A 27,510-nucleotide genomic window follows, 5' to 3' on the forward strand; every position below is an offset into this window, starting at 1 on the left:
AGGTAATTCCACGATAAAATCTGTGGCAATGATTTCCCAGGGTTTTGTTGGTACAGCTGGTTGGTATAGGAGACCTGCTGGTTTTCTATTGTCATGTTTATTCTGATTACAGACTGCACAGGCCTGGACATAGGTTTTTATGTCATCCTTCATCCTAGGCCACCAGAATTGTCTTTGTATAAGACGGAGGGTGTTAGAGATTCCACGGTGTCTTGAATGGAGGGTATCATCGCATAGGTTTGTGATCTTTTGTCTCAACCCTGGAGTGGGAATGGCTAGCCGAGTATCCTTGAATAGGTATCCGTCTTTTATCTTGAGATTCCACCAATTGTCTCTTTTAAACTCCTTCCAGATTTCGGAGGACTGAGTTTGGGATCGAATATCCTCTAGGAGAGTAACGGCTTGAGTTACCAATATTGTGTTGGGAAACATCTTGGGAAAGGTCCGGTCTTCAAGGGGTTCATAATCAGGACGTCTGGATAAGGCATCGGCTATGATGTTATGTGTTCCAGGAAAGTGATGGATTTGAAATTGGTATTGGGCAAAAAAAGAAGGCCCAGCGGGCTTGACTGCTGTTTCTGCACTCCAGGGATTGTAGGACTTGAAGATTCCAATGGTCTTTACAGACTTGTACCGGGTGTTTGGCTCCCAGAAGGAGATGACGTCAGTCAGTGAAGGTTTGTCGAATGATTAGCAACTCCTTCTCCAGTACGGAATAATGAGTTTCACTGGGAGTCAAGGTGTGGGAGAGATAGGCAATGGGGTGTTCTATCTTGTCATCAAGTTCCTGTTTCAGGACTGCTCCAATGACATAGTTGGATGCATCAGTCTCCACAAGGAAAGGACGGTCTGTGTCAGGTTGAGCCAGGATGGGAGCTTGTGTGAACTCCGACTTCAACAGTTGAAACGCTGAGTCTTGAGCTGAGGACCACTGAAAGGGGGTGTCTTTATTTAATAGTGTGACAAGGGGATGTACAATCTCAGAAAATGGGGGTATGAACTTCCTGTAAAAGTTAGCGAGACCCAGGAAGGATTGAATTTGTTTCACAGTGGTAGGAACAGGCCAAGATAGGATGGAATCAACCTTGGAAGAATCCATTCCAATCCACTTTGGGCTAAGAAGAAATCCAAGATAGTGAACAGTTGATACATGAAACAGGCATTTTTCAGGTTTGGCCAGGAGCTTATGGTCTCGTAAACGTTGTAAAACTGCCTTATCGTGTTCATATTCTCGAGGTTCCTTGGAGTAAATCAGTATGTCGTCTAGGTATACAATGACGAAGAGGAACAACATGTCAGAAAAGACCCGATCCATGAAACGTTGGAAAATTGCCGGGGCATTAGCAAGTCCAAAGGGCATGACCAAATATTCAAAATGGCCAAAGGGTGTTCTGAAGGATGTTTTCCATTCATCACCTTCTTTTATACAAATAAGATGGTAGGCACCCCTGAGATCTAGTTTTGTGAAGATGACTGCACCTCTCACAGCTTCCAGGATGTCCGAAATAAGAGGCAATGGGTAACGGTCCTTGAGGGTGCATTGGTTAAGGCCACGGTAATCCAAACATGGTCTAAGCTCCTTGGAATCCTTCTTAGGAACGAAGAAGAGGGAAGCTCCCGCTGGGGACTTGGAAGGTCGAATAGTTCCATTAGCCAAGTTGGTGTCCAGATACTCTCAGAGGGCCCTTTTTTCAGGTTCAGATAGAATGAACATCCTTCCGAAGGGAATCACTGCTGAAGGCTCAGTGTCAATGGCACAATCCTCAGGTCTGTGGGGTGGAAGAGACTGAACAATAGCTGTTGAGAACACATCTGAGTATGCCTGGTAAGCCTGGGGGATCCGGATAATGTTAGAGACAGTTACTGGGAATTGCTGGGTTTCTTGAGAGTCCTCTAAATTACTTGGTAAGGTGGTAGGTGACAAACAATGGGACATACAATGTTCTGAACCAGGAAACAAGGAGCCTGCTACCCAATTGATGTAGGGGTTGTGTTTCTGCAGCCGGGGCATGCCTATAACCATGGGATAGTGGGCAGATGTTATGATGTCAAATCTAACCCTCTCTTGGTGGTCGTTTATTGAAAGAAGAATCTCTTTGGTTTGGTCGGTTATAGGTCCTGAAGACAAGGGTCTCCCATCAATGGCTTCAACAGGTTGCATTGTCTCTCGTGTTTTGTAGGGAACGTTATGACTAATGACCCAATCATGATCTATGGATATGCCCATGGCTCCGCAGTCCACTAAAGCCAGGATGGGGTAGGATTTTTTCTTAGAAGGTGACAGGGATGCCTGTAAAATCACAAGGTTGTTCTGTCCTGGAGAGTTCAAGGAAGAAATTGGCGAGGAGCAGACATCTTTCTCCCGAAACTGTGCCCCATTTAGGATCGGGAGCTGGCGTTTCCCGAGTGCTGAGGTGGAGTAATAGGACACTCTCTCACAAGGTGTTTATCAGAGGCACAGTACATGCACAGTCCGGTATGAATCCGACGCATCCTTTCTTGTGGGGTAATGGGTCCTCGGAAGGCTCCTAGTTGCATGGGTTCTGGATCCGGGGTTGGAGATGTAGCGGGCTCTGGTTTGTATGGGTGGTCCTTAGCAGCCTTTTGGGATGTTGACTTAGACTTCCTCTTCTCTGCCTTTCTTTCCTGAATCCGGAAATCGATTTGTAGGGAGAGGTCTATGAGAGCTTGGAATGAGCTTGGGTGGGCTACCCTGGCTAACTCGTCCTTTATCTCTTCATTTAGGCCTCTTCGGAAGAGGGTGAAGCTGGCTTCTGGGGACCAATCAGCCTCTTTTACTAATTGTTTAAAGCGGGTCACATACGTGAGCATATCCTGGGATCCTTGTTGAAATTCAAGCAGTCTTTCTTGAGCACTGTAAACAAGTTCTGGGCGATCAAACATGGCCTTTAGGGCTTCCACGAACCCATCATAATCATCCAGGAGTGCGTTGCCCGTATTGACTAGGGGGGTTGCCCAGGTCAGGGCATTGCCCGTGAGATGTGATAACATGAATCCCACCTTTTGTATGGCTTGAAAGTAAAATGTACCAAACATGAATCAAGGAAGGCACGGAGGGTTTTTGAAGAGCCATCGTATTTGTCCACTACTCCTCCCAACAAGACACTTTCTTTGGCTGCAGAGTCACGAGATAAGACTAGCTGCTTTAAAGCAAGTCTCTCCCCTTCTCACCTTTGCTTGCAACCTTCTTGGATGTGTTCTTTTGCATGGTCCGGGATTCGTACAGGCCCGTGTGCAGATCTTCGGATTCCAGCGTGAGGATTACAAGTCCTACGCCAAGTAGCGTTCAAATACCCAGGACCGGGAACCAGGAAGGAAACAGTATCCTAACTCAGAGGCACGGAACGCTGTGACCCGAGCACAGGAGAAATCCAGGAAGAAAAGCACGGAAGAGGTAGTTCGAGGAAAGGGAATGGAAAAGGGAGTGTAGTCAGGGAAAATGGAAAACGGGACCCTGCAGCCAGGTTGTTAGTGGACAGCAGCCTTTCCGCTTGGAGAGAGTCATCGCTGACAAGTCCTGCAAAATTCTGACCAGTTTCCCCTCGAACTCAATGAGCTCCTTTGTCCTGGCTTGTTGAAGTATGTCTGTTTTTTGCTGGGAGTTGTGGCACTTGGCTAGGACGGACCGCGGGCCATTAGGTGGACCACCAGCCCTGTGGGTTCTGTCAAATTACATGTCGGCGGCTGCTGGGGCATCAAAAAGCGAACTAATTAGCATTTTCACTCGCTTTTCAATGTAGGATGGAGTTTCACCAGGCTACTCCTTCAGACCCATTATACAGATGTTCGACCGCCTGCCATGATATTCAGGTCGTTGATATTCAGGGCCAGGTGTTTCTCTCCCTGCTCTAAGTCCAAGAAATGGCTTTCTATTTTCATTGCATTGAATTCGCCGGACTGCTGGTAATGCTAGAGTGCTTCCACGTTCTCTTCCACCTTGACCATTCTTGCCTGGAGGTCGGTCACTGTTGCTGTGAGGCTGGAATTAATGGATCTAATTTCATCCAATAGCAAGCAGATGTCCGCCTTGGTTGAGCTATTGTGGTCAGCCCCTGGTATGTCTGGCGTTGTGGTGGGTGTTGTGGTGGGTGTTGTGTACCACTTACGTCCCGCTACGCGGTGACGTAAGGTGCCACCAATATAAAATAAATGCCCCGCCCCTGCTACAGTTCCGGGCGTACTACGCACCAGAGTGTCTGCATCTCTCTTTGCTCCTACCGGAACTGCGCAGCGAGGCCCTGGCGCCCAGGGCCCCAGCAACCCTACGGCCAGCCGACGCATCGGCTGAGGCTTGGGATACAACACTGGCGACGATATAACGGGATAATACATTGCACGCGACGCCCAATCAATCAAGCCATCAGCATGGGCACCATTTTTGGAAGCACAGTGGGGGGCCCATACCCCACCCAAAGAAAAAAAATGTTTCTCAAATAAATGATGACAGCATGAGAGAAGCTTATAGCATCATCCACACAAACACATTACTAGTGCATGGCACCAGGAGGGCCACCACAATCAGGCCAATGTCTGGTTGAACCAACAGCCTGCCACCTGCCTCAGGACCCCCCACAGGAGTTAGTCACATCACAGAAAAGGAAAGAAAGCTCGGACATCCACTGGCCACAAAGGTGAGGGGTTTTCTGTACACGTGGGCAGAAAGAGCCACTAGGTTCACAGGAAAATGGCTACGGGCCTCTCCACTCCCAGGCCCGGCACACCATTGAGAATGGCAGCCAATCTTTCGCCATCGACGCCACACACGCACTCACAAGGAGGGACGTCATTGGCGCTCTGCCCATTCGACCCATACACTGATCCCTCCTCTGTCAGTCCCCGGTGGCAGCTGTGGATCCAGAAATTCGAGATGGCCATGGATTGCAAAGACATTACCACATCTCGCAAAATGAGGTCACACCTTCTCCTTAATGTAGGGGATGAGGTTCTACGCATATTGAACTCGCTGGCGATAGCAGATGGCTCTGACGTCTACCAACAAACCAAAGACGCTCTCACGGCCCACTTTTTGCCCCAGTTAAACCCAGACTATGAAACATTCATTTTCTGTACCACCATCCAGTCCAAGGACGAGACACTTGACGCCTATCACACCAGACTACGGAAACTGGCAATCTCCTGCGAACGTTGAAAAATAAATCTGACGCCAGATCATCAATGGGATACACTCGGAGAAGCTAAGGACAATGGTGTTAAGTGAAAAAGGCACATCTCTGATTAGGATCTTGGAACTCAGGCACCAGAGGGAGTTGTCATGTGCCAGAGCAGCGCACATGGCCACGACCCTGCAGAAACTCCAACCGGCACTAACAATGGCAACAGTGGCCCAAATCACAAACCGCCAATAGACGAGGGACGAGGCCAGCGGCAACAACACCCCCCCGTTGGCAACCAAGAACCCCAGGACCCACTGAGTGTGGGTGGTGCGGAGGGCCTCACCATGGGAGACCAAATTCCCCGGCCCAAGGCACCACGTGTGGTGCATCTGGCAGAAAAGATCACTATGCAAAGGTATGCAGATCATCTGGGTCACCCCAATACCCCCAAACGTCTCAAGACAAAAACACGGGGAAGAAGAAACAAGTCAGTGCCCGCCAAGTTGAGACTGTCAACTCGTCAAACGACGAGGAAGGGGACAACGATGCACAACCTCAGAAGGAAGCAGCAAATAAGCAATGGAGAAAAGGAAAAAAGGTATACCTGGTCTCAGCACTGGGGGTATCCGTCAACATCATGCCAATGACTGCATTTAGGAAACTACGACCCCCACCAATCCTGAAAACGATGGACACGCTGCTGTTTGCATATGGGTGCAAAACTCCACTGCCAATAATAGGCCGATTCCAGATGACTCTCAGCAGAGGTGACAAGTCACTGCTGTCTAAAATATACGTTGTGAACGTAGGAATTGAGTGTTTGCTGAGCGGAGACGCGGCAGAAGACCTGGGACTCATAAGTTTCATCTGTGGTGTAACAGATACGCAGGATATTAACAGCATTCTCTGGAAATACCCGAACCTCCTAAAGGGCGTTTGATGCCTAAAAGGAAAGTCCATCAAACTTCACATTGATGAGTCTGTTCAACCGCGAGCAGTACGACATCGAAGAACTCCGTTCCACATAAGAAAGCAGGTTGAGAAAGCGGACATCATTGAAGAGGTGACTGGACCAACACCGTGGGTGTCACCCATGGTCGTAACCAAGAAACCCAAACAACCGGGCAAGGTGAGAATATGCACTGACATGCGCCTCCCCAATGCAGCAATAAAGCGGGAGTGACACATCATCGCCACGCTTGATGAAATTATAGCGGACCTCACAGGATTGAAAATATTCTCAAAAGTCGACTTAAATGCTGGATACCACCAACTGAAACTCCACCGCGACTCCAGGTACATCACAACATTCTCCACCCACATAGGGTTGCGCAGATACAAACGACTCAGTTTCGGAATTTCCTCTGCAGCCAAAGTGTTTCAGCAGACTATGTAGGAGGTGATAAGGTGATAAGTGGAATCCCGGGGGTACTCAATGTCAGCAATGACATTCTCAATCATGCAGGGGACAAGGAAGAGCATGTACGATGACTCAACATGCTACTCAGCAGGCTAGAGAGTCCAGGCTTAACAATCCACAAGGACAAGTGTGAGTTCCTAAAGGAAGAGATCTTGTTCTTGGGATATACATTCAACAGTGCAGGCATCTCTGCCGACCCTCAAAAAGTAGCGGACATCCGTGCTGCCTCACCCCCAACCACGCCAACAGACGTACGCAGTTTCTTAGGGATGACAAAATACTGCGGGAGATTCATCCGTAACCTGGCCACGTTGTCTGAACGTCTGAGGGAACTCACTAAGGCCAGCACGAAATGGGTCTGGAGCCCCACCTGTCAGGAAGCGTTCAAACAGATCAAGGCCTCACTCTCGGCGGACACCACCATAGCATACTACGATCCCACATTTTCGACCGAACTACATGTCGATGCCAGCCCGGTGGGTCTAGGGGCAATCCTAATCCAAGTAGCGGCCACAGGAGAGTCGATGCCGATCGCTTTGACACCGACGGAGCAACGGTACTCCCATATAGAAAAGGAAGCAATCGCAGTACTGTGGGCCGCCGCCATTTTCACCTGTACCTGTATGGCCGAAAGTTCAAGGCATACACACACCACAAGCCACTCCTCCCCATATTCACAGGCTCGTCCTTGCACCCCCCAGCCAGAATAGGGAAGTGGCTAATCCACCTACAACAGTATGACTTTGAGTTGGCATACCAACCTGGCAGCGGGAACCCAGCAGATTTTCTGTCCAGACACCCAAGAGCAGCCACGCCAGAGGAGATACACGTGGCTGAGGAAACAGAGGAGCACATCTGCAACGTGGTTCATACGATGAAACCAAGAGCCATAGGCATCGATAACATTGCGGAGGCCACGCAGGACGACCCATGCTGTGATCTGGTAAAAGACACAATCATCTCCGGCGAATGGAAATTCTTCCTACGGAGCATCCACAATCGCACGGCCGAAGCCAAAGAGTTCCTCGCTGGCATGTTCGCAGTAAGGGAAGACCTGTCAATCACAGAGGAAGGGCTCATACTAAGAGGGACCCGAATAGTCATCCCCGGAAGCATGCAAGACAGAGTCGTAGCGTTAGCACTCAAAGGTCACCAGGGCATGGTAAGGACCAAGGCCCGGATCAGACACTGTGTGTGGTTTCCCCGCATTGACTAAAAAGTGGAGCAGCTGATCACAACATGCCTCCCATGTCAAATTACTGGCCCCCTGCTGAATCCCGAACTAATACTGTCAGCAGAGCGAGGGTCCTCCAGATGGGATGCAATCAGCATCGATTTCTGCAAGATACAGGAGGGCACATACCTGTTAGTGGCAATCGATGACCACTCCAGGTACCTAGAGGTTGAAATTGTATCCTCCACAGCAGCAGAGGCAGTCATTCTGGCCATGGAGAAAATGTTCGCCACTCATGGCCTTCCACGGCGGATCCGGAGTGACAATGGACCACCGTTCCATGGCGATGAATTCAAGAAGTATCTAGCCAACCTCAACATTCACTACCATTACATAATGGCGAGATGGCCACAGGCTAATGGAGACGTGGAGAGGTTCATGCAAACCCTCAATAAAGTACTGCACCTTTCCTGTGTCAACTCAATCCCCTGGAGGGTGGACTTATACAGGTTCCTAAAACTACAGAGTGAAACCCCACAGCACCACAGGGATACCACCGGCAGACATCATGTATGGAACCATAATCAATTAATACATCCCACACCATCCGAGCAGGGGTACGGACACGTATGGCAGGGCAAAAACTCAACAAAGAAGGACTGTGGCGAAGGAACACATGAGCACCAATAGACACGCCAAGAGGTCAAATCACTGAGTCGGTGATCAGGTGATAATGGTGAGGAACCCATCCAAGTCAAAGCTGGACACCCAATACGACTCCGTCCCATGGACCATAACACAAAGGCAAGGGACCATGATAGCCACAAGGGGACAAAGACAGGTCACAAGAAATGCATCATGGTTCAAGACAGTACCAAGAGATCTGTGGACGGATGGACCAGTGGAGGAGGAAGATCCACAAGCGAGGAGGAGCATCAACATCAGGAAGGAGAAACAACCATGGACGGCGAAACGGAATAGCTGCCGAGTGAACCAGAGGCGGCAGAGATGAACAATGAAGGTGAGCGACCCAATGGAAGTCAAGGGATAGCCCCCATGGGTGGACGGTATGCCCAGACCCCCTGAAAGACTCGGAGACTATGGGCCACATTACACGGTAGGCGGTAGGGATTTAACGTTACCTGTCATGGAATACCGGTAACGTTAAATCCCCATGCGAATGACGACCCGGCTCACCGCTATTAGCAGCACCGCTAAGTACGGTGCCACTAATAGCGGGCAGTCTGCGTGCGCGCGACCCTCCATCCCGTAAATAACGCCATGCCGCTAATAGCACACCATCACAAGCCAAGCGGACATGCCAATAGCGGCATGGTAAAGCCCCTCCTCATCCCTTACCGCCATGGCGCTAATACCGCCATTGCGAACCACCCGTTAAGAGAACGGAGCAGTGTTCCCACCTGCCACAGGTGGACACAATCAGCACAGGTGGAGGCAATGGAGACTCTGGCAGCACAAAAGGAGCACACCACACCCCTTCCCACACCCCTTCGCACACCAAGATGGTCCCAATACTAGCAGCATTACATGGGCTGGAGGACATGATTGCAGTGCAGCAGCAACAACAACAGGCAGCACAGAGGAGACGCAGGAGGAGGAGGAGGGCAAGACGGGCACAGCAAGCACCACCACGGCACCTAGTCATACCACAGAGGCAGCCACCAATCCCCAGGATCAGAGCAAGTCCATTTAACCTGACCCCTGAGCAGATACACACCCTGTACCGTCTGGACCGAGATACCATCACCAGCATCGAGGACATGATACATGATGACATCGTGAGCCTCATAGATATCAAAACTGCCATCCCCCCTCTACTAAAGGTGGTGACTGTGCTCCACTTCCTGGCCACAGGCACCTACCAGCATACAGTGGGGCACATGCATGGCATCTCACAATCAGTATTCTCATGCACGCTGAATCAGGTACTCGATGCCCTCCTGAGGCATGCACCTGAACACATATTCATGCCACGGACTGCCCAGAAGATTGCAAACACCAAAGTTGGCTTCTATGCACTGGCAGGCACCCGAGTTGCATTGGGGCCATCGACTGTACCCATGTGGAATTGGTGGTCCCACATCACAATGAAGTTGTCTACCGAAACAGGAAGCAATTCCACTCCATCAATGTCCAAATGGTATGTGACGCCAACAAGATAATCACACATTGTTGTGCCCGTTTCCCCGTATCAACCCATGATTCCATGGTCCTGCGGAACTCAACCATCCCTCGCTACATGGAGCGACAAGCCGGACAACGTTCGTGGTTACTTGGTGAGTAGCAGGGCAAGCACATGGCAATGTGAATGGGGGGGGGAGATACATACTCCAACTGGGTGTGATTGGGGGGGGGAGATACATGTTCCAACTGGGTGTAGCTTGTCGTCTGTAGGACAAATGCACGTACAGATGGACGCCAATGCCCATCTGGGAAGGCCGCAATCTACCTGAGATGAACCGACATGCAAGTATAAGCTACACAACATGGAGAACAATCTAGGTCTAGAAACATTAAACATCCATCCACATCCACATTGCACAACATTCAACACCACAAGATACACAAATCTCCTACATGCCGTCAAGATAGTCATACAGATTCAGCGCTGCACAACCACAATAATGCAATGTGCCCTTGAATGCATGCAAAGGGATCACCCCTACCCATAGCATTGTACCACGCACCTATAGCACCACTGAAGTGATGCCTCTCAGCATGGCAACATAAATGTTTGAATGGCAGTACGCTAGCAGCGTGGTACCAATTCTGCCTGGGCCCAGGGACACGTAAGACCTGGCCTCACCCAGGACATGTCAATTACTTTTGGAGGCATTAATGGGGCATGGTCACTTGCAGGGTCGAACTCAACTTTGTACATTGCAGTCACACAGATCGTCTGCATGCATGCTGTTAATTGTGGACTTCAATCACAATGCAAAGTCAATTTGTGTGATATGAACAGGCCGCTCTTGAGGTGTACAGTAACCAGACCTCATTTGTCCCCCCTTACAGGTGATGCCGGCTATCCCCTCAAGAGGTGGCTGCTTACCCCTGTACGGAACCCACAGAACAGGCACGAAGAGGGCTACAATTGTGCACATACCCGTACCCGCGTCGTGATCGAGCAGACTTTTGGCCATTTGAAGACACGGTTTAGGTGCATTAGCAGGTCTGGTGGCGCTCTCCAGTATGGCCATGAGAAGGTGGCCAAGATCACCATGGCATGTGTCATGCTGCACAATATGTGTATCAGACGGAATGTGCCACTGCCCCCGGACGTAGAAATAGAAGCACCTGATGAGGATGATGATGGTGATGAGGACGGAGTTGACGGGGATGCAGGTCATGCAAGATGGGATGGCCAGGAGGGACGTGCTGTGAGACAGCATCTGATCAACCAAATATTCTGAGTTACATTTTTTCTTTTTGTGGGAATGGATATGGGCAGTTATGCACTGGTGTCTGTTTGGAAGCGCACAATGGACCCTGTCGCCAATAAAACACACATACACAATAAAGAAGTCCAAGCCTGTGTATGGATCAAACACCAGTGTATTGAGAAATGTAAAGTTGTAAAAGTGCATGTCCCCAAACATCCCACCACCCTTCCCCCCACCCCCCACAAAAGTCCAAAAACACCCTTCCCCCCACCCCCCACAACAGTCCAAAAACACCCTTCCCCCCACCCCCCACAACAGTTCCTCATGTGTCTGACACAATGTTTTCGTCCAGCCATACACGCGGAGGCCTGACCATGCACTCCCTATTCGCCATTGCCACCACCAGCATTGGGAGGCTGCCTAGACATGCGCCTGGTGGTGCGTGAGGAGCGGCGGAGGGGGCTTGCCTGCCTCGAACTGGCGGATGAGGAAGCGGCTGACTGTCCAGGTGGTGGTGGGAACTGGCGGTCCATTACGTCCGCTATCCGTGTGAGGACCTCCCTAAGACGGACAATCTCCCCACACAGCCTGTCTGTACAGGCCTCCATCCCCTCCCTGCAGTGCCTTGCTGTCTCCGCAATCTCAGCCCTGAGACAGGCAGCCTCCTCCACATGCTGTCCAACCAGCACAGTTATTTCCTATTGCCGCTGGCTGATGCTGGCCAGGTCGAGGGCAGTGTTGCGTTCTGGTGGTGTGGTTGCTGTGCCCTCAGATGCAACCAGGTCAACAGGTGAAACCACCGGAAGGCTACTAAAACCTCCCACGTTGTCCTCGCCAGTGACACTAGACCCAGGTGTCTGCTGTGGTGATGCCTCGGGGGCACCAGGGGGGGTTGGGGTGTGCATCTCCATGGGGAAATCAGTCGTATCCTCCACATCAGAGAGTGGTGCAGTGGCTGCCGCCTCTCCTGCGGAACTAGCTGCAGCTGAGGGTGGGTCCTCCGTGGCTGGGATCGGTGGTGGTGGGTTCACCTCCGGAGGTGGGGCAGTTGTTGGTGGTGTGGACACTTGCATCTTGGCAGTGGCGCTCCACCGATGTTTGCCACTCTGCATGTGGACCCTTCTACCTTTGCCCCTTGATGTTGTGGGGGTGTCCTCTGTGTCCTGTGCCCTTGATTTTTTACTCACAGGGGGTGCCTGAGATGCAGTGCCAGCATCCTCACTGTCTGTATGTGAGCCTGTCGGGAAAAAAGAGGGGGATGGCATTGGTTACGGTTATATGTACTTAATGCAGTATACATCAATAATGCAGTTGTGGACATTTTGACTTAATTGTTAAGGATGCAGGTGATGTGTCAGTTCAGTGGCTCATCCATGCATGGTTGTGTGTGGCACTTGTCTCTGGTGATGTGTGCATGTGTGTGTGTTTGGGTTTGACACTGACATAGCCAGGGTTGGATGCATCTGTGGATGTTTGGCCATTCATGAGGTGATTCTGGCCTCACATATGGGGGACCAGTAGATTCACATTGCATACTTTCATGTGTACACTCACCTCCATTTGAAGTGGTTGCCACGCCATGCTCCATCGTCATGACTCCCTCTATGGATTCCACTCCAAAGAGGTTGGCACAGGTCTCTTCCCATTCCTTCAATTTAATAGGGGAATCAGATCCACCTGATGTGGCAATGTTGTGGTTTGCTGATAGGATACTTCTAACACGTAGGAGTAGATCATCCCACCGCTTTCTGCACTCACGCACATTGCGGGTGGTGGTGCCCACAGCACTGACTTTCAAGGCAACATCAGCCCAGATTGCCTTCTTTCTGATTAGTGTCTCCCGACGCATAACGCTGGCAAAGACCACGGCAGCATTGGCAGCAAGGGTCTGGGTTAGCATCATTAGCTCCTCCGTGGTAAATTTTTCCTTCCTCTGCCGGTCGGTAGTTTTTTTTACAGCCTTAGGCATGTCGAGGGTGTCCCTGTGGATTTCCCATTGCACACTACTCAGAACAGGTCCAGGGCGCAGAGGATGGCAATGGATTGTGTTTTTAAAGATGGCCGCCGTGCTCTTTCCATTTCCTGTGCGATGACGCTATTTCCGGTTCCGCTATTTAACGGTCACAGCTAATAGCGGTGACTGCTGTTTGCATGTAGCGTGAGGGCGGAGGTGCTAGCTGCACTTTCGTGGAAGCCGGTAAGGGACTTTTTGGGGACTTTAGCGGCATGGCGGTGGGGTCATTACCGGCATGGTGCTATGCTCGTGTCTGCGTACTCGTAATGGGACGATATTAGCGCCCTCTTGCGAGGGCGGACACGTTAATAGCGCCATGCCGGTAATTTGCGATTTTTACCGCACAACGTGTAATGAGGCCCTATGAGTGGTAAAAGACCAGCCCGCGAGGCATCATAAAGCACAGTTTGGAACATTGTCTAATAGATAGTATGGTTGTTAATGTTTTGTTGGGGAAAAATGGAGGAATGTTGTGTACGCCTTACGTCCCGCTACGCGGTGACGTAAGGCGCCACCAAATAAATGCCCCACCCCCGCTACACGGGGGCAGTTCCGGGCACACTACGCACCAGAGTGTCCGCGTCTCTTTGTTCCTGCTAGAGCTGCGCAGCGAGGCCCTGGCGCCCAGGGCCCCAGCAACCCTCCGGCCACCCGACGCATCGGCTGAGGCTTGGGATACAACAGTGTGGTGTTCCTGCTCCATCGCTTCTTGCATGTGACGAAAGCTGTGCAGCCTGGCTCTCGTGTGCGGGTCCAGCTTGGGTATGGGCATGTGGCAACAGTCACATTAGATCAGAGCGTCTTGCTCACTTTGAGTGCTTACCTGCCTGGCAAACAACCACTGGTATGGGAGTCTTCACCTGCCCCGGAGACGGTGTGTTAGCCCACTTGTGTTCAAGGGTTGACGCTCCGTTTGGGCATTCTGGATCATAAAGACACTTGGGGCATCTGCCTGAAACCCTCTGGTGCACCACTCAAAATATGCAGGTTACGTCTTTAGTGGGCATGCGTCACTTGTCGGTTGTTCTTTTAAATGCTGTTTCTCAGAAAAAGTGCATGGGAGACTATTTCCAACATGGTACCTGGTGCGGTAATGGCTTCCCACGACTGTGAGGGTACACCAGACTGCCATCCAGCCCGGTCTGTCTCACCAATGGTTCTGGTGACCGGATGCTTCCCGGGTACCCCCGGCGCCACCTCTCCGCTGTCCGGTGACTACACTTAGCCTTCGCAATGTTAAAGGTGCGGTGTGCACCAGGCCTCAGCGATCTAACTGTGTCTCTGCTCATTGCAGTGAACAGCTACAGGTGGTCCTTTCCGTTTCACAGAGCGTGCTGCTCATCTTCAACCCTGCCGGGGCGACCACTGTGCTTAGCGCTTCGCTTCGTGTGTGTTTTTACTCAGTGCTGCATGCTCGCGATGTTCGTTTCACAGCTGGGGAACCATGTTGTTATCCCTGTGGAGCTCTGTCCCTGGATCACTGGTGCTGGTGTGCTCGCCAGCGGGTTGTATACAGTGCGTGTGCCACGGCCCAATCAACCCGGCCCGGCTTCCTGCAACGTACTTCTCGGGCTGAGGTACACTTTTGCCGCAGCTCCTGCTCTGGGTGGTGGGAAGTCCGCCCCCCCCCCCGACTACTTCTCGTTGGCCGAGTCCGACCACCGTCACCTTCTTGGTACTCTCTCCTGTTGCAATGGGAGATTACCCCCTATCTCATTTGGGCGCTGTGTAGAGAGATCCTGGACATGGGCAAGCTTCTACCTTCACGTCCACATACTTGAGAGCTTCCAATGCCTTCTGCTCATAATAGAACGGTTGCTGCTGACATTTATGCATGTATGGCCTCCATTATCTCTGCTCGGCGAGGGAGACAAATGCCTAGGCAGCCATTTCATCTGCGCCCCCTGATGGTCTCCATGATTTTCCATTTTTGAATAAATTGTGAGTGCCCCATCTCATTCAGTGTTAGAGTACTGTACTGCAATTTAGTGACTCAAATGGGTCATTCTCCATTCAGCTCAGAGTGCTGATTATAAAACATGCAAAGGCAAAGGTGCCCTTAACGAAATATAACCCACCACCCCACCTACCGGAATGTGGGCGAGTCTACCTTCTCCACAGCAAATCCAGTGTTCTGGAGAAATCTGGAGGGCCTTCTTCGGTTGCACCCACCTATTAAGCGGCCTCACCCTACGTGGGATCTGAATGTACTTTTTTTTATTTGCTTGTTTTAATTGATTAACAATGTTTACAAGACCTCTTCCAGAGAAGCGAAAAGCAAGCCTTGTATAGTACACTTTCTTAAAATTATAAAAGAGCACTTTTGGGTTTTCAGGGGTCTGTTCGAGTCCGTTCCCCCCCGTTTTCCTTCTTTTGTCCTTCCCTTGACAAGCTTTCCTTGATGTCGATGCCGTTGTGTGGTTTGAAGTGCTACTTTTTTTTTAATGGTGGATTCCTTCTTTTTTTTCCCAGTCCAAGTTTGTGAAAGAATGATACCACTGCTATCACCAAGTTCGTTTTTTCCCCACTCATCAGACTGAACCCCCATGTAGTTTTGTTTTTCGCTTATGGTTATGCCATTGAATACCACTGATCTCAAGTTCCTCTCCTGGAAAGTGTCCTTGTTGGTTGTCCTCACTTGCGCCAGATGAGTGAGCGAGATACAGGCCTTCTTGGCATCAGAACCGCACCCGGCCTTCTTGCTCAAAGCAGTGTCCTCCTTCCAAATTAATGAGGAGGTTGTCCTTCTGATATTCTTTCCAGACCCACATTCGTCTGCGGACTTAGTCCTTCATTCTTTAGACATCCTCAAGGTACTCAGATTTTACCTTCGCAGGATCAGGCAGTTCCGAAAATCTGATGTCCTCTGTCACCTTTGAAGTACACATCCCAGGCAGCCAAGCGTCTCAGGCCACAATCACTTTTTGGCTTCTATCTGCTATTGACCACTGTTACTTCGCCATAGGGTACGCATGTGCACACAGTGAGGGCAAAGGCCACCGGGGAACCTTTGCAGAGGCATGTCCTATGGGACGTCATCAGCATGGCTGCCATCTGGTCCACACCATCAGCCTTTTGCAAACGCTATTGTCTGGATACCGGCTCCAGGGCTGACACCAGGTTTGGCCAGACAGACTTGCAGAATTTGTTCGCTCCTATGTAGACAGCCTCCACCTGGGAAATTTCAGCTGCTGGGCTTCCCCCCACCCACGCTTCAGGGTTCATCTTGGATCCACTTCTCACAGGGTGTTTTTTTTTCATCCATCCTCAGACAGTGTGGAACCCAGAAGAGATCTGCCATACCTACTGAGACCAGCCAGGTTTCATTTCAACCCGGGAAGGCCATCTTCTGGCAGTTTTGACATGGAGATCCCATCAGTATGGAGAACAGGGGACCGCAGACCTAGGATTACAGTAGTCACTACGATGAGTAACTGTTCCTTTGCCAACTATGTTATAATAATCATGAAGACCCACTATTAAAATCGGATATTGGTCTGACCTCTCTCTGCTTTACTTTAGTTACATAGCTGATGAATTGTTGCTGATGCTCCATTTTCCCCTATTGTCTAACTCCCACTATTTGTTGTTATTTGTATGTTATGTTGACATTTAGATAACTTTAGTGATTTTTTTTATTTTATTTTAAACCAATGAAAAATACATTTAAAGAAATCTCCATCCCAAAATACTGCACTGCTTGCTATTCTCAAACAACATCCACAGGCTGTGTATCCTTCCAAATATGCACTTTCCCTCACCATCATGGCAATTGTTTAGCCACTCTAGGTGTCGCTGTGCGACGCCTATGAGCCAAAACTAATAATGCAACATAAACAGATGCCTAAAAGAGAAGGCAGTGACTGCAAAGGAAAGAGCAGAAGAGAAGGTTTTTCATAACGTGTAGGTTGAGGGGAAAGGTGGGTAATGTTTAGATAGTTAAAATGTGTGAGTTACTGAGTACTCTTGCATAGAGTAGTCTACAATGATAACCTATTTTAAGTGTTCTTGGATAGAGGCTACAACCCAGCAGATTGCCTGTTGAGTCATCTTCCATAAACCTATATCTGGATGTTGTATTCATACAACATGGTAAGTGGACTATGTGATTGTGAAGAACCATTATTCTGGGGTTAATGTATTGACATGCTAACATTTAGGCACTACACTTCAATTGGTGAATAGAATGCCTTCTATCATGACGTGTTTTAATGCATACACTGTGAAACTAATACTATAATAGATAGCATAAATAAAGATTGCTAATTCATGTTAAATAACAGAAATATGCAAAAACCGTTTTTTTGTGTATCACAATTTCGAGAGGATAGGCATTACTTATTAGATAACTTTTTTTATTAGGTGCTGCGCTCCTGGGATGAATATGAACTGACAAAAGCAGTTATTGAATACGGCAAAAGGTTGCTGGATGCATCGGACGGCACAACCAACGTGGGACTTCCGATTAATAAAGTCACAAGTAAAGAAGAGTTTGATGCTGCAATTGAAGAGAAAACAGATGGCATACTGGTACGTTGATGGACCTTTTCTTTTCATTAACCACCAATCACTGAAATTGTTCCAGTTCTCATCACTGCCTTCCTAAAAATCTTAAACACATTTCCAATTAAATGCTTGCACAGTTTCTTACCATTTTTGTATGATATTCTCTCCTATTCCTCCTGTTGGTTTCCTCCAACCCCTTCTTTGTATCTTATTCCCCCTTCTTCATATCTCCTTCCATCTTCCCTAATATATGTTCTTTCCACTACCACCTCCTCATCTCTGCCAAGCACCTATTCCTTCATTCCCTCATCCACCTCGCTCAGCTTTACTCCAACTGCTTCTGTGATGCTTCCGCCTGCCTTTCTTGCAGCAGTCTTTCAGTCGTCCTCCTTCCTGTTTCCGCTAGCTACCCGTCTTCTGCTTCCCTCCTATGCTTTTATCGACCTGCATTCCTCCACCTCGCTCTGCTTTCACCAACTTCCATACACCTTGTTCGGCAACTTCTCAAGCCCATCCCACTTTTGAAATGAGATGTCGGACTCCCTCTTCTGGTATCTCTAAAGCTCTCTACTTACTTTTTAATTGGCATTGGTTGTGTCCTCTTTTAAAGATAAGAAGTCTGCAGAGGAGTTGGCATTTATTGAAGGACACGTTATTTGTATTTATTTGACTAAAAGGGATGTCAATTTCGATCAGAAATGACTTACAGTAACACATTTACAGATGGCAGAAGCAGTTCCACAAAGGATATTTGTAAAATAGCATAACGACGAGAAGCATAAAACATATAATAGCATAAAGATGAGAAATAGTGAGCCAGTTTAAGAGGGTGTAAAAAAAAAAAAAGACTTATACCAGAGACAAAACCAACAAACCTACTTTGCAGGTAATGTTGGTTCTGATGTATATTTTGTCTCCTCTACAGATTCCTTATCTGCCGCCCTCCTCCCCTAAGTCACCTCCGAATGATCCCAGTCCACCGCTTGCAGGATGTATCCAGGGAACTGTTGAACTCGAGCGGGTGTGGCCACTTATACCTTGGGCATTGGCCTTTCTGGCGGAGGCCTGAGGCGTACCCTCACAGCAACATGGGCATGAGTGGCGTCACGCAGCTCTATGCTAGCATAATTAGAACATTACCAAGGTCCCAGTTTTTATGCTGGACATTTCAAAGATAATGAATCTGCAGAGGAGACATTCAGCTTCATTATGAGTTAGGTGGTAATTCAGAGGTAAATCCACAAAAAAATTTATCTAACGAATTAATTTTACCGCCACTTGGTCAGGCGGAATTTCTTTCTGATTATAAGTGGTGGTGGCGGTGTAATTCCCCATTTATTTTGGGTCCATTTTGCAGAATTACAGCCACAGTAATTCCACTCATTCTGCTGATTTTTCAGCGTTGAGTGGGAAGATTTACCTCCAGGGTTTTCCTCGAGGTAAATCCTTCACTCAAAACCCACCCTCATAATTTGGCGTAGTGGTAAAATGGGCAGCAACGGTAACTCAGTTCTGCCAATTTGACCACTTACAGCCCAACTCGTAATGAGGCTGATTGTATTTATCATCATAACTTTATTTGGTACAAGTCATAAAAGTACATCACATTTCAAACAACATTATACATAAATACATTAATAGAATAAATACAGAATTTTTAATACCCTATCAAATTTAAAAGTAAGACCGCTTACTTATGGGGAAGCCGATAACCCATCTATATATCGCTTTCTCAGACTTAGTGCAATACAAATATAGCTCTGTAGTGCAACTAAGACTGCTGGCTCTGCGACAACTGATAGGTATTGCAGAGCCCACCTAATAGTTCTAATACCAGAACACCTTAAACATGGGGAGAAGAGTCTTCTATCTAATCTTCCTATATGTTTCACATAGGAGCATAACGTGTTTAGTGTCCTCCTCCTCTTGCGGACAATGTGGGCAAGGCGAGCTTTGGAGTAGGGTATGCATTCTCCAATGGGACCTTGCCACTTGGCAGGAAGCCACATCTAAAATTAGTTATAAGTGAACTACTATTGCAAAAAGAAATCTGGTCCAAATAATCCATCCTTTGGCCTGGGATGGAAATGGTGGCATGCTTCCTATTCTACTGGTTTTGGAGTTCATTTTCCCTTCTCTCTACATCCCATATAAATTTGAAATCCACACTGATCAATCCGAAATCATTTTTGGAGATTGTTATGGGGTTTGTAAATAATTCTCCTGCATACACTTTCAACATGGCCTTGAATACATAGTTTAGCAAGGGGCTTCTATGCAGGTTTCCTTCACCATGAGATATCCCTCCAAAATCATTTGCGACAAGCCAGCTTCGGGATCAGTCCAAAGTGATAGCCACATGCAAATCGGTCTTAACTTGCGCTCATCACTTATAAAGGGATGGTTCAGTTCTGCGTGCATGGCAAAAAGCAGTTCCAAGCACAGGAGATTGAGGAGGCATCTCTAATGAATGCATCCTCCTTTAATTGAATTGAATGGGTGTCCTCAAATCCCCAAAGTTCAGCACCGTAAATTGCTATCACACAAGGTTTTACCCTATACATTAGCAAAGTAGTTGCAATAGGCTGATAACCCAGAGAATCTGCGGTACCGTTAATGGCTCCACATATCTGACCCATAGATTGTGCATGTTTAGCTAGGTGGTCCCTCCCAGGCCATTTGTTTGTAAGTAAACCAAGGGAGAGAAAAGTCTCAAAAATGAAGTGTTGAGAATCCAGTCCTAACTCGGACTCAAAAACGCTACAAAGCCAACAAAGGAACTGGATCAGTGTTGACTTGTGCGTGTGGAGACATTCTTTCTTTACTCCAGAATCACAGAATAAATATATACCTTTATTTTATGTGAGAGCCACGAATGGTACGCGGGCAAGAGTAATCGTTGTTTTTTATTACAAACTTTTATTAATAAGAGGGGTTGAGAATGCCTCACTATCCCTAATCTAGAAGGTGTTTCCCTACCTCAACCAAAACTAATGGGTCTGTCCTCTGGCAAGATGTCCCATAGTAACAATATGTCTGAAATCCTATTCTGGCCTTCACACTCTAAAACTAACTCTAAGGTGCAAAGGATATTGTCTCTTGATTTCAAAAGTGTGCAAATGTTTCAATCCAACACAAAAGGTATGCGTCCAAACCAAAAAGCTCCAAATGGCCAATGTTCACAGTTCCAGGGGATGGCTCCCTTCCCCAGGTTTCTCTTCACAATCAAAAGCAGGTTACAATCCTAAGGGTATGAGTCCGCCTTAGAATTCTCCTTTTACTGTTTCACAAATTGGATGCAGGTCCCAGATCTGTAGGTCACCTAGCTTGCTCACGTGCAAGCTTCTTTCTGAATGATTAACAGCTCGCAGTCTCATGTGTATGAGTCTTACTAAGGCTTCTTTCTACAGTAGTTTATCACGCATACTGGGCTATGCCTCGTGTACTCTCCTGCCAGGTCTTGAATATAGTCTCTTTCACTGTTTTTCATATAGTTAGCTGTGTCAGGTGTACTCTCCTGCTGGAGTTGTATGCCTTTGCTTTCAACACTTGACTTTGCCTGAATTACTCTCCCGCAGCACTTGCAGGCATTTCCTTTCAAACACTTATTTATTTTCAACACTTGGATTTACCTGGTTTACTCCCCTGCCAGGACTAGTGTGCATTTATTTTCAACACTGCGTATCAGTACTTCTCATGGCACCATCTCCAGGACTTTATGGTGTTGAAGAGGCGGGAAAGCGACACAGTTCTACTGTGGCCCTAGCAGCAGGCTCATTATTTGGCATGAGGGGGGGGCAACTATGGTAATAAAACCAAACCAACAGAGATAAAGGGTGGAGATAGATGTTCCATTAAGTGGCGGTTGCTAGATTTAGAGACTAAACTACCTATCGTTTATGCAGATATTCAGCTCCCATTCAAGCTGTTTTGTCTCTGTGAGGCAGACAGTGTGGATCATTTGTTAAAATTGCATGAAACGATTGTTAGCATCACAGGAATTGGGTTGAGTAGACCTTGATTAGCCGGGGGAATAGGCCAGCCCATAGGACTCTCTGGTATGATGCTGAATGTTGTGCCTTGGAAAAGGTCCTAGAAGAGGGGATACTTTGGTTCTGACTGATTCCAGGGCCCTATATCGCAAACTGCTTAAAACCAACATTTGTGGGACAATCTTCTCCAGGCCTCCAATGCAGGAGACACTCCAGGGGCTTTTGTCAAAATGTTGGTGGGGGGAGGAGAGGCAAACAAAACTTAACTCAGAATGGTATCCCTGAGGTGGCTTGGTTAGCCCATTTCGGAAGCCTCTATAAAGCTTATAATCATGACGTCTGCAAGGAAACCAAGGTTATCCTGAACAGGCCTAAGGTGGGTGATAATGCACCCCTGCTGTTGACAACGCAAATATTGAGGTGCCTCTATTGTCGCAGAAGCAGGGGAAAGCCCCTGGGCCGGACCGGGTCCCCACAGACTGGTATCGCCAGGAAGTGGTTATATGGCTCCCTTATCTGCTTAAACATTTCAACACCTTGTTGAAAGTGAATAGAGCCCATCAGTCCTGAAAACAAGCAATACTTGTCCCATGTATAAGAAGGGAGGCAGGGGTTGTCCGGCAAATTGCCGGCCTATCTCCCTCCTGGATGCTGGGGACAAGGTTTTTGCAAAGGCAGTATTGGGTCATTTGGACGAATGGATTCGGCAGGTGGGGGTTCTGCTTCACCTTCAGGCTGGATTCCAGCGTAATGTTAGCACGGTGAATCTAGTGTTAAGGGTTTTCCTGATTATAAATATGTTGCACTATGGGCCATAAACATTTATGCAGTTTTTTGTTGATTTAAAAACCACGTTTGACAGGGTGCTGAGAAGTGATCTGTGGAATGTACTGATTAAACTGGGGGTGCGGCTTGGTATTCTAAGAGCAATTCAATCTCCCTACTCTAATAATGGGGTGAAAATCAGGTATGGGTCGAAGGGGCAACTACTGCTAGAGTAAAAATGTATTTCAGAGTCAGGCAGTGCTGTGTCCTTGCCTTTTTATAAATACGGTTATTGATCATCTGGTGGCTGAGATGACTGATGCCCTCCATTGCTGGCAGTTGAGTGCATCCCAATCCTTTTATTTGCTGATGATGCAGTCCTCCTCTCACTGACGCCCAAATGCCTACGGAAGAAATTGAAAATATTTGAGAGTTTCTGTGAAGGCAGCAGACTTTCAATACACGTCAATAAAACCAAGCAAGTGGTATTTAGTAGGAAAGGGGATAAGAAAACACCATGATTGACAATTAGCCTGGGAAGCAGGGCGATTGAGCAGGTTATGAGTTATTATTATTTGGAGGTTCGATTGGCTGCAAATTGTGCATGGAAGGATCAGGTGAACAGGGCAGGTTTGAAGCTGATTAGGCACTGTGGAGCTATGTTTAGATTTATTTATGCTCATGGGACAGGACTGATAGGTGTTATTTTACAGATTTACAAGAGGCAGGCTCTAAGTGTGTAATAAATCACTGGTATACCCACAATACAAGTGATGAGACTTCTCATTTGACGGGGTTGACAGTGAGTTGAATCACAGTCTGCACAGTCTACCCATTCTCTTTTCCCTGGCTGTCGTTGTGCTGGAGAGTGGAAGAGGAGCTGAACATAAAACCACATTCTCACTGCGGAGCGGCCGCGGAGGTAATGGAGAGTTTAATCAGTCTGCACGTTCTGCGTAGGCTAGAAGGCACAGGGCAGCTTGAGAGATGGTGGAGGCTCGGAACCTCTGTAGTTTCAAGTTGTGAAAAGGAGAACCCCCCCCCTAGCCACAGCAATGTTGACGACCACCCACCCCCCCCCACAAGGGAGAGGCAACAAATTTAGTGGTTAAGCGACCTTCCAAAATGTCTACAATGAATATCTCTCTGAACTCATCCCCTACTCCAACCCTGCGGTCTCCCACACCAACAACTAATCAATTACAACCCTATATGTCCCTACAAGACTCGACTACTCAAGTGAGCACCATCCTCACACTGAATGAGATCCAGAGCCAGAGTTCCCTGGAGCCCTCTTGCGCCTCGGCACATTCGGAACCATTTGTTTTTGGGACAGAAAGTGGCCAAGCATGAACTCCGTATGGCTGCTTGTAGGAAAGGGGGGGCTGAAGGCACCTTACCATTGCATAAACAGCGCAGAGAAAGGGAATTTATCGGCTGATTTGGAAGCAACTCAACTGGAGGCAGTGGGAGCACTGCAGCCCGAAAGGGCTGGGGGTGTCTGGCCACGGAGGAAGATGATCAATTATATCTGGACTAGGGCGCCATCGCGGCTAACCGATTCACTGCAAAACACACATTTTGATTCAGGCCCATGCACACAGCTTCCATCCTTATGACCTGGGCTCCGCACAGGAGGCCTCCCCTCCAAGACCATAAGATCACCCACTCAACCTGATCACTAGTGACACAGCCCGCATGGACTGCGAGGGGTCCCCGGCTGGACAATAATTTGTCCACTCGGAGCTGAAAGAGGGAGGACGTCTCTCAGCCGGCCCCCCTGGTCCTACCTATGGATTTAAAGGACTCTGAAAACCAAGCAAGAGCACAAGTGAAGACCGGGAAGACAACTGAAAAAATCATTAACATAAGACCTGACTAATGCCCAAAGTCGAGCAGATGTAAGGAAGATAAAAAAGATGTCCTTCTTGCCCTCGACTCTTCACCTCAAACTAAATGCCAGAAAAGGGGCAAAACCAACAAACCCTCCAAGAACGTACCGTAAAACAATTCCAACAGGAAACCGATCAGGCACAAAAATGTCAGTTTTCTTTCACCCTAAAACACTGAGAAACATCAACCTCACCATATCGGGAGAACTGTTGGATGCTGAAATGCTTGAGGGAATAGGGGATGTTACCCAGGCGGCTGCAGATGACTTACTTGAGCCTGGGGTCAAGGTTCCGAAGCCTTGAATGAGAGCCTTCCAATCTCCCCTAAAACCTGCCAAAACAAAACCGCTCAAGCCAGAGAGAATCAAGCACATCAAGCTCTACAACAGCCAACAGCCCCCGTCCCCTTCATCCACACATGTCGAGGAGGAGAGCGGGGGAAACAGAGACCTCACGGAAGGAGGAGGTAACACATCATCCAGCAACAGCTCAGAGGAAAATTCGGCCTGATCTCACTGCAGACTCAGTAACCAAGGGCAAGGAACCTGAGCCTTTGAAACAGCATCTAATTAGGGCTCCAAGAACTGAGTTATTAACAGAGAGGAAAAAAGATGCAGGAGCTCCAGTGGGGTCCCCCGTCCCACATAGGCTGTCAACGATCACAGGAGTTAGATTTCTCACTCCTAATCGTGACCAACAAGACCATATAAGCGGAGTATCCCAGGATTCTCAAAATCCGACCCCCATGTCCAATTCCTCACAGGATTTCTTCACCTCACATACACTGGAAACTAGCAAACGGGCAGAGAAAAAGCAGTCGCCTGTTAGAAAAAAAACAAGACCTTCTAACAATGATGTCAACACTAACCATTGCCTTAGCACCTTTCACTAAACTCTGAGTCGATGAATGACACATTAAAGGACCAGACTACACTGATGGCGATGGTGCACTCCAAACATTTGTTTATGGAAGTTCACATCATTGCTAATGAGTCAAGATCTCACAACACAGGAAAGTCGTACCCTTGTCCTAAAAACTCCAGATAAACAGAAACTCAGTTCCCCCCATAACGTGCCCACAATTCACAGAGACTCAACCATGGGTTCAAACGCAAGTTGACCCAAGTGGTGAAGAAAGGGCTATCGCTAAATCCAGCCATACAAAATCATTGATGGGAGATGCCAACATCGGCCCTTTTGAAGTTTAAAAGGGGCCAGGTGTGTTAATGGAGAAGGAGGCAGAAAAAATCCAGAAAGACGACCTGCGATCATCATGTTCAATAAATCAGGATTTCTCTACCTTCTCTGTGGCCGAAGAAGAGAGATATTGGGAAAGACCTGACATTGGAGCTGGCCAAGCCATCAAGTACATCGTTGATTCCTCACACCAAAGTTAACCAACCAAAATCAGGCTTGAAAGCAGTACCAAAACCAGCCCCTCGGAAATATGTATTGTTTGTTCGAGAGACGCGGAACCCACAGATCCCTCACCAAACAACAAAGAAGAAATACCAACGTTACAAGTTCTGATGAATCGATCTCTGTACTCAATTGAAGATTTGAAGTCCGAATCGGTTATGGAGGGTAAACAATCCCAGATCATCCAGTCTAAGACTGCTAAGGTCATCAACACACCAATGCCACGCTAAGACTCTTGCTCCCCATTTTTTCTGACCTTGTCCGAGGAAAGAAAGAGAGCCTTGAGGAAACGAAACCTTGCTGATCCTTGTTATTCCCTGGTAAAACTATGAGCACCGAACATCAGACTTACAACCTATCAGAACAAAGGTGGCACAGGGCCTCGGCTCCCCCTCTCCTCAAATTCTGACCTCCAGGCAGAAAAACCCACACAAGGAAGAAAATACCAATACCACTGCTGATTCAACTTCAAACCCAGAATGACTACCGGTCACAAAAACAACACCGGATCAGAAATCAACAGGGGAGGTTTACCCCAACTCACAAAATCCCAGGATTAAACCCATGAGAACTAAAGCTACTAAGGTGCCTTCCCTGAAACTTGAGAGAATCTTGTACAAAGAAGATGATCTAATACTCAACAGAAAAACTGTTATGGAACTCTTCCATTGCAAAGCAAACTTGAGGCAAGTGATGGCAAAAGACCTAAAGATCATCGAATTTGGGGACGAACAGCGCACGGACAGCATATTCCTACACATAACCTCACCTGTGGTCAAGGGAATGTTGATGGACGCTGCCGAGAGTTTAATTCTGGGCTTTGATCTAACACAGATGATAGTACCCACAGAGACTCTAGAACCATCATCGGATAAAGAAGTGGCAACCCGGGGGGATATAGGAAGAGCAGAAAGGGTCAACAAACCAGTTTACCAGGAAAGAGCAGATCGAAGAACATGACACAAAACACACCTCTTCCTAGATCCCCTGTGGACGGGCTGAGTGCCTGAGGGCCCGGGGCCCAATCCGTCACCATCCTACCAAATCGGCCATCGGGCCAAGGCAGAGAGGTCATAACTACTTGGGACTCTGAACAAGGTAGAAAACCATCCAATTGGTCGTGGCTTCCAAGTGCCTTAGCACACCATGACCATGTGTAGCCACTCCAGAAGCCCTCTCCCCTTTCGTCAAAGAGAGACTGTAGGAACTTGGATGGGACTCCAACTATACACCTAAAGATGGCCTTGTAGAACACCAGAGGTTTCAAACATCTGACACAAACAAGCGATGTAAATTTGGGAGACTACAGCCTGTTGTGCTCCCAGGAGACCTGGTTATGTGAAAAACCCACACTCGATGGTTACAAAGTCATCTTAAGCCCAGCAGCATAAGGCAAAAATGGGAGACCTATCTCGGGTCTACTGACAGCGTTAAAATCTGGGAGCGGCCGTAACCTATAAAAACTATTTTTTCAACTTATTTGCTCAAGAATTGCTAGTAGGGTGGCAGCAACCTGAGAAATTACAAGTCCAAAACAATCCATCCTTCATGGTAATAATGAGCCTCTACTGGAACCCAAAGGCTATTTCCAATGAGACCTTTATGTGCTTACGGCCAACCTGATAGATGATGCATACACTAACCAGCATACTCCTTACATCATCCTATGCAGTGATTTAAACGCAAGATGTTTAAACAACGATCAATCAACAGGCGGGCCCAAAGATGGGTGGCAAGAGGCACCTCATGGATGTCACTCGTGGCCACAAGAGATATGCACATGTTAAAC

The 27,510-nt window shown here is 48.0% G+C and overlaps 1 protein-coding gene across 1 annotated transcript in view; it reads left to right on the forward strand.

Moving 5' to 3' along the window:
* Nucleotides 1-27,510, forward strand: part of CFAP54 (cilia and flagella associated protein 54) — a 3,669,934-nt gene that overhangs the window by 1,857,596 nt on the left and 1,784,828 nt on the right. Inside the window, exon 28 of the mRNA XM_069629416.1 lies at nucleotides 17,510-17,677. Within this exon, the coding sequence (XP_069485517.1) occupies nucleotides 17,510-17,677 (168 nt within the window). The remainder of the gene's footprint in view (nucleotides 1-17,509; nucleotides 17,678-27,510) is intronic.

This window comes from Ambystoma mexicanum, chromosome 12 (genome assembly GCF_040938575.1).
Source record: "Ambystoma mexicanum isolate Mex_15411 chromosome 12, UKY_AmexF1_1, whole genome shotgun sequence".
In the NCBI taxonomy this organism is placed as follows: domain Eukaryota; kingdom Metazoa; phylum Chordata; class Amphibia; order Caudata; family Ambystomatidae; genus Ambystoma; species Ambystoma mexicanum.